The sequence below is a fragment of the Oncorhynchus clarkii genome, chromosome 30, assembly GCF_045791955.1.
Source record: "Oncorhynchus clarkii lewisi isolate Uvic-CL-2024 chromosome 30, UVic_Ocla_1.0, whole genome shotgun sequence".
In the NCBI taxonomy this organism is placed as follows: Eukaryota; Metazoa; Chordata; class Actinopteri; order Salmoniformes; family Salmonidae; genus Oncorhynchus; species Oncorhynchus clarkii.
This window is the reverse complement of record NC_092176.1, coordinates 4451213-4467706: the sequence shown is the minus strand read 5'-3', so window position 1 is coordinate 4467706 and position 16494 is coordinate 4451213. Positions and strand designations below refer to the sequence as shown.

The 16494-nt window shown below is 42.8% G+C and overlaps 1 protein-coding gene across 1 annotated transcript in view; it reads right to left on the bottom strand.

The window, feature by feature from the left end:
- Positions 1-2328: 2328 nt before the first annotated feature.
- Positions 2329-16494, bottom strand: part of LOC139390204 (versican core protein-like) — a 59115-nt gene continuing 44949 nt past the window's right edge. Inside the window, exons 11-18 of the mRNA XM_071137463.1 lie at positions 13381-14685; positions 13103-13216; positions 12711-12824; positions 11000-11158; positions 10245-10327; positions 3157-3301; positions 2737-2919; positions 2329-2632 (exon numbers count right to left, since the gene is read on the bottom strand). Of these exons, the coding sequence (XP_070993564.1) occupies positions 2451-2632; positions 2737-2919; positions 3157-3301; positions 10245-10327; positions 11000-11158; positions 12711-12824; positions 13103-13216; positions 13381-14685 (2285 nt within the window). The 3' untranslated portion in view covers positions 2329-2450. The remainder of the gene's footprint in view (positions 2633-2736; positions 2920-3156; positions 3302-10244; positions 10328-10999; positions 11159-12710; positions 12825-13102; positions 13217-13380; positions 14686-16494) is intronic.

Here is a 16494-nt window from a genome sequence, read left to right as displayed (position 1 = left end):
GCTTGACATCATGGGAAAATCAAAAGAAATCAGCCAAGAAAAAAGGTCTGGTTCATCCTTAGGAGCAATTTCCAAACGCCTGAAGGTACCACGTTCATCTGTAAAAACAATAGTACGCAAGAATAAACACCATGGGACCACGCAGCCGTCATACTGCTCAGGAAGGAGACGCGTTCTGTCTCCTAGAGATGAACGTACTTAGGTGCGAAAAGTGCCAATCAATGCCAGAACAACAGCAAAGGACCTTGTGAAGATGCTGGAGGAAACGGGTACAAAAGGATCTATATCCACAGTAAAACGAGTCCTATATCGACAACTTGAAAGGCCGCTCAGCAAGGAAGAACTGCTCCAAAACCATCATAAAAAAAAGCCAGACTACGGTTTGCAACTGCACATGGGGATGAATATCATACTTTTTGGAGAAATGTCCTCTGTTTTGATGAAATAAAAATAGAACTGTTTGGCCATCATGACCATCGTTATGTTTGGAGGAAAAGGGGGAGGCTTTCAAGCCAAAGAACACCATCCCAACCGTGGAGCACGGGGGTGGCAGCATCATGTTGTGGGGCTGCTTTGCTGCAGGAGCGACTGGTGCACTTCACAAAATAGATGGCATCATGAGGAAAGGAAAATTATGTGGTTATATTAAAGCAACATCTCAAGACATCAGTCAGGAAGTTAAAGCTTGATTGCAAATGGGTCTTCCATATGGACAATGACCCCAATTATACTTCCAAAGTGGTGAGTCAAAATGGCTTAATGACAACAAAGTCAAGGTATTGGAGTGGCCATCACAAAGCCCTGACCTCAATCCTATATAACATGTGTGGGCAGAACTGAGAAAGCGTGTGCGAGCAAGGAGGCATACAAACCTAACTCAGTTGCACCAGCTCTGTCTGGAGGAATGGGCCAAAATTCACACAACTTATTGTGAGAAGCTTGTGGAAGGCTACCCAAAACGTTTGACCCAAGTAAAACAATTTAAAGGCATTGCTACCAAATGCTATTTTGGTGTATGTAAACTTCTGACCCACTGGGAATGTGATGAAAGAAATAAAACCTGAAATAAATCATTGTCTCGACTATTCTGACATTTCACATTCTTAAAATAAAGTGGTGATCTTAACTGACCTAAGACAGGGAATTTTTACTTGGATTAAATGTCAGGAATTGTGAAAAACTGAGTTTAAATGTATTTGGCTACGGTATGTATTCTTCCGACTTCAACTGTAGGTGTTCCTTTTGTCGAGGTCGGAAAGGGCAGTGTGGAGTGCAATAGAGACTGCATCATATGTGGATCTGTTTGGGCGGTATGCAAATTAGAGTGGGTCTAGGGTTTCTGGGATGATGGTGTTGATGTAAGCCATGACCAGCCATTCAAAGCACTTCATGGTGACAGATGTGAGTGCTATGTGTCAGTAGTCTTCTAGGCAGGTTACCTTATTGTTCTTTTAAAACATGTTGGTATTACAGACAAGGATGAAATGTCAGGATTTGTGAAAAACATAGTTTAAATGTATTTGGCTATGGTTTATTTAAACTTCCGACTTCAACTGTATATTTATCTTTACAACACACGGATGAGACGAGATGAAGGCTGCAGCTGATGACAAGGAACTGGTTATTTGTTCAAAGCTGACCTCACAAGCACTCTAAATTGATTGGCTCGGCATCCCCCATGTTTATTTTCTCTTTCAGTGATCTGAAATCTGATTGGTCAGTGATGTGTGCCATCCAATAGTCCCAGGGCCTGCTCCGTTCCTCTGGTAAAGATGAAATCTTGGATGAAAAACTGCATAAAATACATACAGTAATCATGTTTAACAACATGAGCTCTATTGATATTAAACCCAAGGATAGATCCTCTTTCTTTGAAATTGTATTTCCGGATTATGGAGAGGACCTTAATGGGAGATGTATTGGTTACTGTGGATTCATTTGAGCGTTAGGAGCTGCATAGCACAGACTATTTGAAAAATGTTTTGAATTCTTTTGCATAACACAAGCGCAATAATTTCACAAAAGCTGATCTTTGCCTGTATCTTTTTCATCATCTAAGAGTTGAACACTTTTTCATCATCTAAGAGTTGAACAATCTTCAGTCTGTGAAAATAGAGGACTGTCTAATGAATGCACTATTTGGTTCGAAGTTCTTCCCCAGCACACTCATGAGAGGTTATTTTTCTTTAATTTCCAGTAGCCAGTGGAAGGTATCCACTTTGGCGTTGTTATAAATTAGTGTCCCTATATCAGAATATTCTTTGAAAAGGCACTTCATTCCAAGATTCCATCATCAAAATGGTAAGAAAATTTCACATTTCCTTTGGGTTTGTTTTTTTTGTTCCTTTTTTGTTCAAATGTATTTTTCTTTTTTCATTCGTAAAAAAAAAACATCTCCACATGAGTGACAGTCATGCATTCCTATTGTGCAGATTGTGAGCAGGCGTAACCTAGCCTAACCACGGCGATCCCTGTCTTCTGTTTCGCCTGTTCACCGATCTCCTCAATCTCCTTCCTCGATGGTGAGGACGGTGTCGGGCCTCTGCCTCGTCGGTCCGCCACTTGTAGTTATTACTGCTGAACAGGCTGTAGCTCTGGTGCCTCCTTGAGAATGCCCTTTGGGAGTTTGATGCTGAGGAAGAAACAATAGCACTTTGTCGGAAAATGTGGAGTGAAAACCGGTAAACAAAGGTATCCTCACTAGAATCAGTCAATTAATCAATCTATTGTACTTACGACTCATGCAAGCAATTTTGGGGATGTCCCATCGGCCATCTCCACGGCAACGGATGGTTGGCACATGCCTCTGGATGAAGCCGCCCTTACACTGATACCTCACCAGAGCATTGATCTCATAGCGTGACCTCTTCCTGCCGAAGGTCTGAGCATTCTGTACCAGAGGGGGCTGATTACAGGCCACTGAGGAGAACACACAGGGGTAGATGGAAGAATGGATGGCTGAATAGATTAATGGATGAATGGATGGATGAATGAATAATGTACACAGTCAGTGGATTGAAATAGCTCTCAACAAGGCACTGCATGTTTTACATTGTGTAGTTGTGGTGAACACACTCCCTTTTTTTAAATATGGCAAAAAGTATTGTTTTCAAAGAAAATAAAATAAAAAAAACGACAAAAAAACAACTGTCTTACCTGTGCCTTTCTTGCAGGTGAAGGTGAGGTGATAATTACAGGGCACATCGTTCCACTGGCCGTCCTCGTGCCAGATCATCACCACACAGTCCTCTCCAGACGAGAAGAAACTGTCCGGCTGGTTGGGGCGCCAGTTTTCATATTGCTGGTGGGGAGGGAAAGAAAGAACAGAAACAAACTATTATGAAAAGATGATCATCATCATCAGTAGCAGCAGCAGCATCATAATCATCGTCGTCCTCATCAGCATCCACCTCAGCATTATCAGGTTTAGGATTATGTTTATTTCAACATCTTGGAGAAACACATATAAAATCTGATGCAATACAATATAAAACGCAAGTCAAATATATGATCAGTGTATCATCAATAAATCATAAGTCATAAACAACCAATTGGAATACCACTAAATCAAATAGGATCAGACCAGGATCTCCGTAAATACACCTTAGAGATTTTCCACTAGCAAGTGTCTCACTTTGTCCTACCCCATACAATACAGAAACACATACTCTGTCTCCCTAAGAACGACAGCTAACAGCATGCTGACAACACTGCTTATCTCTGGGGTACAATTGGAACAGTAGATATGATCAGTGATAGTCCAGTCTTAAGGCTACACAATCAGTACATTCACTATCACAGTAAATCACACATATTTCGTACCCCTAACATGACCCACCAGCTCCCCCTTGCTATTGCACATAAGTATACCAAGTTAGATTCTATTGATAATAAAGGAACTTGGGCTTTTACCAATAATGTGTAAGATGCATTGTTTGATGCAGCAGGAGGGAGCAACACTGCTGTTGGAAATATAAAACAAATGCCATTGGTTTCACATTTTCAGTCTGTGTTACCAATAGCCTTTCAGTATGTACTGTATACTGAACAAAAATATTGCAACAATTAATTCCAAAGATTTTACTGAGTTACAGTTCATATGAAGAAATCAGTCAATTTAAATAAATTCATTTGGCCCTAATCTATGGATTTCACATGACTGGGAATACAGATATGCATCTGTTGGTCACAGATACCTTAAAAGAAATGGGCCTCACAATGGGACTCAGGATCTATTCACGATATTTCTGTGCGTTGAAATTGCCATCAATAAAATGCAACTGTGTTCGTCGTCCGTAGCTTATGCCTGCCCATACAATAACACCACCGTCACCATAGGGCACTCTGTTCACAACGTTGACATCCACAAACCGCTCGCCCACAGGACGCCATGCACGTGGTCTGCGGTTGTGAGGCCGGATGGACGTACAGCCAAATTCTCTAAAACAACATTTCAGGTGGCTTATGGTAGACATTAAATTATCTGGCAACAGCTCTGGTGGATATTCCTGCAGTCAGCATGCCAATTGCACACTCCCTCAAAACTTGAGACACCTGTGTCATTGTGTTGTGTGACAAAACTGGACATTTTAGAGTGGCCTTTTATTGTCCCCAGCACAAGGTGCACTTGTGTAATGATCATGATGTTTAATCAGCTTCTTGATATGCCACACCTGTCAGGAGGATGGATTATCTTAGCAAAGGAGAAATGTTCACTAACAGTGATGTAAACAAATGCATTTGAGAGAAATACGCTTTTGTGTGTATGAAACATTTCTGGGATCTTTTATTTCAGCTCATTAGACATGGGACCAACACTTTGCATGTTGCGCTTATATTTTTGTTCAGTCTAGTCAGGTTGGTGAGGCAATTTCTGAATGTGACTGCTGTATGTGATTCTTAGATTCCCCACACGGGGGCACTATTTTCCTTTTTCCTGTTCAGATCAATACAGACCTTTGACACATCTGTAACTATTATAATGGTCATGCTGTGGCCCTATAGACATCACAGCAAAAACATTTGTAAATTATATTTATTATTTAAACACGTGTTTACTTATAAACAAGATCAGGCAAAGAGTTGTAAAATGTACTGTCACTTAGGGTAAGCTAAATAACTTTTCATTTTCCCCCACTTTCAAACTGACCCCTCTGTCTCTCTGACCACCCTCTTAGCCTCTATCCTAACCCCCTCCTCCCCTCTGTCCTCTGTCCTTACCCCTCTCCACCCCTCTGTCCTCTATCCTCACCCCCTCCACCCCTGTCCTTTATCCTCAACCTCTCCACCTCTCTGTCCTCACCCCATCCACCCCTCTGTCCTCTACCCTCACATCACCCCATCTACGCTGCTGCCTCAGAGACCCCAAAGGATACTGCAAGACCAGCTACACTATGACATAATTGTACAGAGTTTTCTGAGAGAGGCTTCACTTCAAAGCCAAACAAAGGAAGAGAAAAGAGGTCAAAACACAACATAAACTGAGCATGTAAGCCCTGCTCAGATACACATTTACACTGCTACAGAATTTGTGCTGTGCAGCATGGAAATAGTCATGAGAAATATAAGGTTTCTACTAGAAATACAACGTCACGTTGCCAGTTTGTAAGCTGGTGGACACAGATCCATTTTGGAATACAGAATATTATCAATTCATCCATGGAAAGTATATTCCAAATGCTACACCAACAATATAATTTTCCTAAGTCAGGATTTTTTTTTCCGAACAAGGTGAGAGTGGGTTTAAGAGACGGAGGCTTCTCAATGCCTTGCTATCGTCACTGTACAATACAATCCTAGGAAAGAAAAGGTGCTATTTAGAACCTAAAACTGTTCTTCGGCTGTTCCCGTAGAAGAACCCTATTTTGAAAAATATTTTCCAAAGAAGGTTCTACATGGAACCAAAATGGGTTCTCCTATGGGGACAGCTAAATAACCTTTATGGAACACTTTTTTCTAAGAGTGTATACCAGAGGAGGCTGCTGAGGGGAGGACGACTCAAAATAATGGCTGGAACAGAGAAAATGGAATGGATTCAAACCATGTGTGTGATGTATTTGATACCATTCCACTTATTCCACTCCAGGCATTACAACAAGTCTGTCCTCCCCAATTAAAGTGCCATCAACCTCCTGTCGTGGACACGTTTCCAACAACATACAACACATCCCGCATACAATATATGCCTGGAATAATTAGTGTAACTCTGCTTCCACACACTACAATGCACACACACACACGCACACACACACACACACACACACGTACAGTTGAAGTCAAAAGTTTACATGCACTTAAGTTCGAGTTATTAAAACTTGTTTTTCAACCACACCACACATTTCTTGTTAACAAACTATAGTTTTGGCAAGTTGGTTAGGACATCGACTTTGTACATGACACAAGTAATTTTTCCAACAATTGTTTAGAGAAAGATTATTTCACTTTATCAATTTATTTATAATTCACTGTATTACAATTCCAGTGGGTCAGAAGTTAACATACACTAAGTTGAATGTGCCTTTAAAAAGCTTGGAAAATTCCAGAAAAGGTTTTTCATGGCTTTAGAAGCTTCTGATAGGCTTATTGACATAATTTGAGTCAATTGGAGGTGTACCTGTGGATGAATTTCAAGGCCTACCTTCAAACTCAGTGCCTCTTTGCTTGACATCATGGGAAAGTCAAAAGAAATCAGCCAAGACCTAAGAAAAAAAATCCTTGGGAGAAAATTCCAAACCCCTGAAGGTACCACGTTCATCTGCACAAACAATAGTATGCAAGTATAAACACCATGGGTCCACGCTGCTGTCATACCGTTCAGAAAGGAGACGCGTTCTGTCTCCTAGAGATGAACATACTGTGGTGCGAAAAGTGCAAATCAATCCCAGAACAACAGCAAAAGACCTTGAGATGATGCTGGGGGAAATTGGACAATGACCCCAAGCATTATTCCAAAGTTGTGGTAAAATGGCTTAAGGACAACAAATTCAAGGTATTGGAGTGGCCATCACAAACCCTGACCTCAATCCTATAGAACATTTGTGGGCAGAACTGAAAAAGTGTGTGCGAGCAAGGAGGCAGACAAACCTGACTCAGTTACACCAGCTCTGTCAGGAGGAATGGGCCACAATTCACCCAACTTATTGTGGGAAGCTTGTGGAAGGCTACCCAAAACGTTTTACCCAATATAAACAATTTAAAGGCAATGCTACCAAATACTAATTGTGATGAATGAAATAAAAGCTGGAACAAATCATTCTCTCTACTATTATTCTGACGTTTCACATTCTTAAAATAAAGTGATGATCCTAACTGACCTAAGACCGGGAATTTTTACTAGGATTAAATGTAAGGAATTGTGAAAAACTGAGTTTAAATGTATTTGGCTAAGGTGTATGTAAACTTCCGACTTCAACTGTACATGTAGAGTATATATTGACAGCTTCAGAGCTGCTTGGAATGCACTGCTGCATTGATCAGAGCTACCATCTCTCAGCAAGGCTTTTTGTTCAAATAGTCTGTTCAAAGCTGTGACCCCCCCCCCCCCCCTCTCTCCCCATTCCTTCCCTAAGGCCCCATGCAGGGACCCTGTTATTACGGTTAGCAAACACATCAGCTTCCTGCTTTGCTGACTGACTCAACAAACACCGCTTGGGCAACCCCACAACAGCCCCCTGCATCCTCCACAAAATAATCAAACAGGCTCTTCACCCCCCCCCCCCTCCCACACACACACAGTAGAATTTATACATGTCCTTAATTAATTGAGAATCAAGGCCGTGTGTGTTGCAGTTGAAGTCGGACGTTTACATACACCTTAGCCAAATACACATGAACTCAGTTTTTTACAATTCCTGACATTTAATCCTAGTAAAAATTCCCTGTTTTAGGTCAGTTAGGATCACCACTTTATTTTAAGAATGTGAAATGTCAGAATAATAGAGAAAGATAATTATTCATTTCATCTTTTATTTCATTCATCACATTCCCAGTGGAGTGGTTGAAAAACAAGTTTTAATGACTCCAACCTAAGTGTATGTAAACTTCTGACTTCAACTGTATATGTACTCTACCGTTCAAAAGTTTGTTGTCACTTACACATTTCCTCGTTTTTGAATGAAAAGCACATTTTTCCCATTAAAATAACATAAAATTGATCAGAAATACCGTGTAGACATATTCATGTTATAAATGACTATTGTATCTTCAAACAGCTGATTTTAATGGTATATCTACAAAAGGCGTACAGAGGCCCATTATCAGCAACGATGAAGAAGTGACTCAGGGATGCTGGCCTTCTAGGCAGAGTTCTTCTGTCCAGTGTCTGTGTTATTTTACCCATCTTAATATTTTATTTTGATTGGCCAGTCTGATATATGTATTTTTCTTTGCAACTCTGCCTAGAAGGCCAGCATCCCGGAGTCGCCCCTTCACTGTTGACGTTGAGACAGGTGTATTGGGGTACTATTTAATGAAGCTGCCAGTTGAGGACTTGTGAGGCGCCTGTTTCTCAAACTATACACTCTAATGTACTTGTCCTCTTTCTCAGTTGTGCACCGGGGCCTCCCACTTCTCTTTCTATTCTGGTTAAAGCTTTGCGCTGTTCTGTGAAGGGAGTAGTACACAGCGTTGTACGAGATCTTCAGTTTCTTGGCAATTTCTCAAATAGAATAGCTATCATTTCTCAGAACAAGAATAGACTGACAAGATTCAGAAGAAAGTTCTTTGTTTCTGGCCATTTTGAGCCTGTCATCAAACCCACAAATGCTGATGCTCCAGATAGTCAACTAGTCTAGAAGCCGGTTTTATTGCTTCTTTAATCAGTACAACAGTTTTCAGCTGTGCAAACATAATTGCAAAAGGGTTTTCTAATGATAAATTAGCCTTTAAAAATTCTAAACTTGGATTAGCTAACACATCGTGCCATTGGAACACAGGAGTGATGGTTGCTGATAATGGGCCTCTGTACGCCTAGGTAGTTATTCCATAAAAAAATCTGCCGTTTCGAGCTACAATAGTCATTTACAACATTAACAATGTCTACACTGTATTTCTGATCAATTTTATGTTATTTTAATGGATAAACAATGTGCTTTTCTTTCAAAAACATGGACATTTCTAAGTGACCCCAAACTTTTGAAATGTAGTGTACTTCTAATGTGTTTTTTTCTTCTTCTGTCCAGCTTCTTAAGCAAGAGATGATTTAATACCAGTTATGTTAATACACTCTGCTCCCAGATAAAGCCGAGATACAGTAAAGCTGACCACCCACCCAGGCCCACTACCCTACCCCCCCTTCTCTCTATCTGCTGCTGTGCACAGGTGCTGCCCATCTGTGTGTCTGGCTGCTTGTTGGTGGCCCTTCCCCCGGGTGCCTGCTGTGCTTCCTGAGGAGAGAGAGGAGAGGGGGAGGCCTGTACCTGTCTGTGCCTGTCAGCTCCTCTCGATTCCGCATCACTGACACCTTCATTCCTATCTCTCTCAGCTGAGAGGGGATCCTGCTGCAAACGGACACAACTTATCTCCTGCCCCCCAGGCACTCTCTGTCCCTCCCCCTTCCAGCCTCCCCTGGTGATGGTGGGCTCTTATCTTTGAAGTGAAGAGTTAATCTGTTTAACGTAGCTGAAAGTAGTAATTAACCACTTTCCTGTTTAGTGAGGGGAATCTGCAGTAAGTTTACACAACCATAAACAAACACACTTCCACTTGAGCAGACGCATAACGCTACATACTGAAGCACACCTAGTGCCAATTTTTTTTATTGTTAAAGTTTGTGAATGACAGAGATTGTTGTCATTGAGTGGCACCCGATGTCACTGGACATATAGTGTAGCGTGACACCAAGCCAGTGCGCTCAACAGGGTGTTGAGGACAAAGTAGTGTACTTCCTGAGAAAGTGACCACAGTGAGTTTATTTTTTAACTACTTCAGGATAATCTTTTTCGATGTAACCTTTCTTTAACTAGGCAAGTCAGTTAAGAACAAATTCTTATTCACAATGATGGCCTATGCTGGACAATCCCGGGCGACGCTGGGCCAATTGTACGCCGCCCTATGGGACTCCCAATCACGGCCGGATGTGATACAGCCTGGATTTGAACCAGGGTGTCTGTAGTGACGCTGAATTGCAGTGCCTTAGACCACTGCGCCACTCGGGTGATGGCCACCCAGACGGTGGTGTCAGCAACATATTTAACAGGATTCAACACTGTTTATTGAGGCAAAAAAGTGTGAGAACCCCTTCTTACCATGGGCATGCTGTCGGTCCAGCGGAAGTCATTATCGTACATCTTATCGTTCAGGCCGATCCATTGGTAGTCCTGTCCAAGACCTGGCGTGCATGGCACAAGGAAACACAGGAGGTCAATGATTTGATTCCACTGCCTCATTTAGGCGTCTTTCAGTCCCTCCATAAACAGAGAGAGGCATTTTTTAAATACATGCACCACTCTTCCTGTTCCAACTGCCTGCCTCCATCTCTCTCTCTCTCTCTCTCTCTCTCTCTCTCTCTCTCTCTCTCTCTCTCTCTCAGTCGAGACATTTGTCGTCTACTCTGCTGGCGCCAACCAGCCAGAAAACTACTATAGTCATCCACTATGCCTCTTTAACTTTTGCTCCACAGCCCATATACACTGATGAGATGAGCAAATGCTGACTTTTAGTCGAGCAGCATGGGGATACATGTGTTGGCAATCCCCTGGTGTTTCTGGAAATCCGTTCCAGATATATATATATGCATATATATATATATATAGGATAATCCTACTATTGGCTGCTACCCTGCAGGGGTTGTGCCTTAGGAGGTATACTGTCTGTGATATGCCGTAGAAGTAACTTACAGGTTGTTAATACTGTGTTATTGAGCATTCTTCTCTGCAAGAGTGTCTGTCTGCTTGCCTGTCCGGTAATGCAAATGCTTTGAACTACTAGTTGGTTGTGTCTTGTGTGCAACTAACAGTGTTGTTTGTGTGTCGTGTACGTGCATGTGTGATATCACACTTACGGTTGACAAACTGCTGCTCATCATGGGAGAGAATGCTGGTGATGTGTGCCCCCTGTACCCGACACTCCTTCTCCGCTGTATCCCAGTTCCTCCTCTGGGGGATGTACTTGTAGCAGTGTCCCTGGAACTTATGCCAGCCGTAGTCACACGTCTGAGTGTCTGAGAGAGAGAGAGAGAGAGAGAGGTAATATGATTAGTAGATACAAAGGTTAAACGTAGTCCAATACCCTTTCATTATTATTTCACTGAAAAATATAGTCTGCCTTAAGATTTAAGAATGTCCAATCTGTCCATCACCTGTCGGAGCCTGGTCCTATCTGCATGTTTATCTTTGTTTGTTACTAATCCTCCAGTGCATAACAAATAGATTAAGGAGATATTTGGGAGAAAGACAGAGAGCAGGGTACTGTGCGTCTGGCTCTGCTGCTATCTCGGACACACTAATTAGCGCTGTTGCTCTCACTGTATTTCTGTCTCTCAGGGTCAGGATATGGCCGCTGTCTCCGTTACCCCCCAGCACCACTAAACGAGTGGGGAGGTCAAACAAAGAAAGACACTCAGGGTTGACAACAGCAGGAGTGTCACACGAACATCCTGGATAGCTGTGTGGATGGTGTCTTCCCCAAATCTCAGGTCGACGCTAAACAATTGTAAGGTTATTGTTCTCAGCATAGCTAATTAAACGTGAAATACTGTAAGACCACGGTTTTGGAATGTAATTGATATAGCTCTGCTAGGTGAATAGTTACAGGGGTTCACAGGTCACATTCTGCATATATGGATAATTGTGTTGGGAAACCCCTGAATTGGTACCAATTAATATTCTAGAATATAGTTGAGCATCTGCTGGCAATTCCTAATATAGATTAGCATCAGCTGGCGGTTCCTACAGCCGTTACTGTAATTTTAACCAAACCAGGCATTTCCCAAAATAAGAATCTAAGTATGAAGCATTACACATTGTTTAGCTATCAATCCCCTCAGTTTCTAACAGACATAGTGGAAGAATAACATCTCCTAACCTCATTACACAATGGGCTGCCTGCATTTACACTTGCTTAAGGCCAGTGAATGATTGCATCATTGTTGAGCTGATTAAGACTAGCACACCTGTACTGGTAAATTCCTTTACAACTTGACTGGGTGGGCATCAACCAAATGTCTGTGATTTCTTTATTAGGCCATTGTGTTTCCTGTCATGTGGAATTTGTAGAGACTGTAGCCCCTGGCAATGTGTTTAGTAACACTACCCTATATCTTAATAGTATGAGTGCCTGAGGCCGACACTAAGGCCTGTAAAATGTGGATGTCCTGAAGACATAAATAAAGATGTTTATGACTCAGAGACTGTCTGTGAGTGGAAAGCAGCAGGTGTTATGGAGAAGGCACTGAATGGAGCTGTACTGTGAGGTGGGAGGTGACCATCCCATTTCTACTCTAACTCCAGTGTTTTAATGACTCAGTCTCATCGTCCCACTCTATTTCCCAAGGGCTTATTTTACTATGTCATAGTCTTCCTTGTATCTACACGTGCTCTAATGAGTGGATACACTGTAGGTCGGACATAAAATAAATACAAAAATAAAAAAGGTTAGCTGGAAGCCTGAAACAACCTAAAACCAATATCTGATCATATTATTTGATTCAGCTGATATGTTCGACACGGAGAGGATCAGACTGACAGATCCCATGGAAATTGTAACAAACATACCTTCATCACAATACAATCCAGCATAGCTTGGGAGACAAACACAGGTGAAGGAATTCAGGCCGTCAATGCAGGTACCTCCATTGCGACAGGGGTTGGATTGACATTCATCAATGTCTGAAAATAATTTGGGAATAATATGGGTAGATTACACTGCATAGGTAAACAAAAAAAATGGTGGGGGGGGGGGGGGCAAATACATATTTCTGGAGAACTCTGAATTCAAATATTATGCAGATCCTACCATTCGTTAAATTTTGGCACATGGCTAATGCACCCAACGCTACACCAGTAAGCCACCAAAATGTGTCCTCTTTCAAATGCATTTCATTAGCATATTGAGAACTGATCATCACACTCTGCAACGCTTAGTAAAAAAAGCATTATTGGCATACCTGTTTCACAACGATCCCCACTGTAGCCAGGGGCACAGCTGCAAGATTGGAAACGTCTGCTTCTGTAGCAAGAGCCCCCGTTCAGACAAATGTTCTCGGTGCAGGAGTGGATGCCTGTGGGTTAGAAGTAAAATGAGAAAAACAAACATTCAATTGATATCACATTCTAGAGAAGACAAATGTGAAATTACAAATGTTAAAAAGTATGATATGATGATATTATTTCCATTACACACAATAGCATTGTATCATTGACCACCATTTTTAAAATGACATACCTGCAATCTCAACAACAGTCATCTGGCCCAAATCCATTCCAGTCTCAGCTGAAGTGATAGTTTCCACTACCTTGATGGGGGGTTCACCCTCGACTAATGTAGGTCCTGATACGTTATCATAGTCCACACTTTCCTCCTCCTCAGACACAGATGAAGGAGTGCTTTGGATCATAGAGACGGATTCTGTCTGGCTCTGTGTTTCAGCTGGCGATACAGTTGTGTACTCTGGCATTTCCCACATTGGCATCTTAGTGGCAGGAGTAACAACTTCAGAAGCCGTCTTTCCTTCGAGACTGCTCTCAGAACTCGCTGACTCAATTTCAGCCCTAGGATGCGTAAGAGAGGGTGAATCAGTGATGGCGGTTGCAAGTTCTGCCTGAGTAACAGAGAGGGATGGGGTGGTCTCCTCTGCTGTGTCACTCTCCGGCTTCACAGGGGAAACTATGGTCACCTTTTTCTCCAAGCCGCTTACTGAGCTGCTTTCAGAGCTGGAGGAGGCCAATGCTGACTGAGTCACAGATGGGTTTGACTCTTCCTCCGAGCTGCTCGATGAACTGCTCTCTGAACTTGATGACGCACGCTCAATCTTCTGAGCCTTCGTTGGGACACTGCTGAGCGTGGTCGCTTCTACCTCAGGTGTTGTGGTGGTTTCAATGAGGGAAGGTTTCGACTCAACCTGTAAGGGCTCTGTAATACTCTCATAGTCCACTTCTTCATCAACGTCTGTCGTTGGTGTTCTATACACTTTAGTTTCTAACACTTTCTCGGTTAGAGGAGAGCCAATGACAGAAATGTCTGTTTCTTTGACCTCGGCCTCTTGTTTGGAGCTGCCCTCTGCACTAGGAGAAGCATCCTCTGTTGTAGGTACCTGGCTTGAAGCTTCAACCTGTTCCTCTGATGTAGATGGTACAGCATCAGTCTTCACTGGAGAGGCAGTGGAGACACAATCTGATTCAGAGCTCTGAGTGGGTGTTGTTAAAGTGTCAACAGACTGGCTTGAATCTTCCTCAGGCAGCATGGGTCTGGTTGTCGGCATTGCCGTTTCCTCAGAAAATATGTCCGGTTGGGAACGATGGGTAAATGCAATCTCAGACAGGCCCTCTTGGAGCAAAGCCTCAGGTGTTGTCAGGTCTGGTTTGGGGGAAAATGTTGCGACAAACTGGATCATCACATTGGCCTCCGTTGTCACCTTAGTGGAATGGACAGAGACAATTGGAGGGGCTGTACTAGCCAGGAGAGGAGCTTCTGGTGCAAAACCATCTGTGGTGAAACTCTCACTTGTCTGGTCCCCTGAGCTCTTGTCATCTGTAGAAGGTAAGACTGAGTTGCTTTCAGTATCATCAATAACTGACGGTTTGTCAGAGCCTGCTGGTCTCTCTGTTTGCTCAGTGACTTCACTCTCTGCTGTTACAGATTCCTGTGAAGATGTTGTAGCTTTCTCAGTGCTATACAGAGAAGAAACTGTAGTAGTTGGTGAGTCTTTGGTAAACATATGAGGAGTCTGGTCACCTAAGCTCTCCTCATCTGTATTAGATAGGACTGAGCTCACAGTGTTTTCCATTGAACTGGAGACACCCGGTGGCTGTTCTATGCTTGTTGATTCCGTCTGTTTTGTTTCTTCACTTTCAGCAGTTATTTCAGCAGAGGTGAGGTCACTCATTGAGTCGGGTTTCTCTGTACTGTACAGAGAAGACACTTTTGTAGTTTCCACCTTTTCACTATCTGCTCTGGTGGTCATTACGTGTGGCATTTCTGTGGTTGTCACTTGTTCAGTGGCAGACTCTGTGGTAGACATATCAGTGGTTTGATCACCTGAACTACTTTTGTCTGTAGAGGAGAGGACTGGGCTTGTCTCCGTCTCATCAATAACAGGAGTAGATGACGGCTGTTTTGAGCCTGATGGCCTCTCTGTTTCTTCTGTGACTTCAGTCTCTGCTGTTACAGTTGCATGTGAGGATATAGTAGGTTTCCCAGTGCTATACAGCAATGAAGCTAAAGTTGTGACAGACTCTTTGGTAAACATATCAGGAGTCTGGTCACCTGAACTCTCCTCATCTGTATCAGGTAGGACTGAGATCACAGTGCTTTTCATTGAACTGGGAATGTCTGATGGCTGTTCTGTGCTGGTTGATTCTGTCTGTTCTGTTTCTTCACTCTCACCAGTTATTTTAGCAGAGGTGAGGGCACTCGCATATTCAGAGACTGGTGATGTGGATGTCTGCAATGGCTTGGCTGTGCTACTGTGCACATGAGCTTCTGTTTCAAGAGACTCCTGGGTGGTCATTGGAGTTGCCCCTTCTACTGAACCTGTTTCTGTGTCATCAACACCTGGAGTAAAAGACTCCTCAGAGTCTGATGCTTTTGTGGTCTGATCAATAGCAGCACTCGCATCTGGTGATTTTGCTGTTGTCATTACATGTAGGACTGGGCTCGTCTCTGCCTCATCAATAACAGGAGTAATTGCTGGTCCCTCGGTTTGGTCTGTGCCTTCAGTCTCTGTTGTTACCGATTCCTGTAATAATGTTGTGAGTTTCTCTGAGCTAAACAGAGAAAGAACTGTAGTTGTTGTAGTTGCATACTTTTTGGTAAACATAGCAGGTTTCTGATCACCTGAGATCTCTTCATCGATGGAAGTGAGGACTGAACTTGTGTCAGAGGCAGTGCTGACAGCTGTAGGTTCTCCCTCTGGTTTTGTGGTTGTTTGAAGAGCAGGTTCAGATTCAACCTGTGACAGATCTGGAATATTTTCATGGCCCGCCTCTTCCTCAATGTCTGGCAAAGCAGATGTGACCACAGCGGAAGCAGGTGTACTGTACACTGCAGTGGTAATATCCGTGACTAGAGAAGTAACAATATACCCGGTCGCTTCCTCCTTTATAGAGATACTGGTGGGAGTGCAAGTCCTGTTGACCTCACTGTCCTGTTCTGAGCTGACCTCTGTATCAGTAGAAACTCTCTCTGTTGTAAGTCCCTGGCTTGAAGATTCAACTTCTGATTTAAATGGTATTGCTGTAGAAGCCGTGGCAACAAAAGGTGATTCTGAGCCCTGTGCAGGTGTGGTTACAGTGTCAATGGAGTCCCTTGAATCTACCTCAAGCAACATGGGACTCGTGG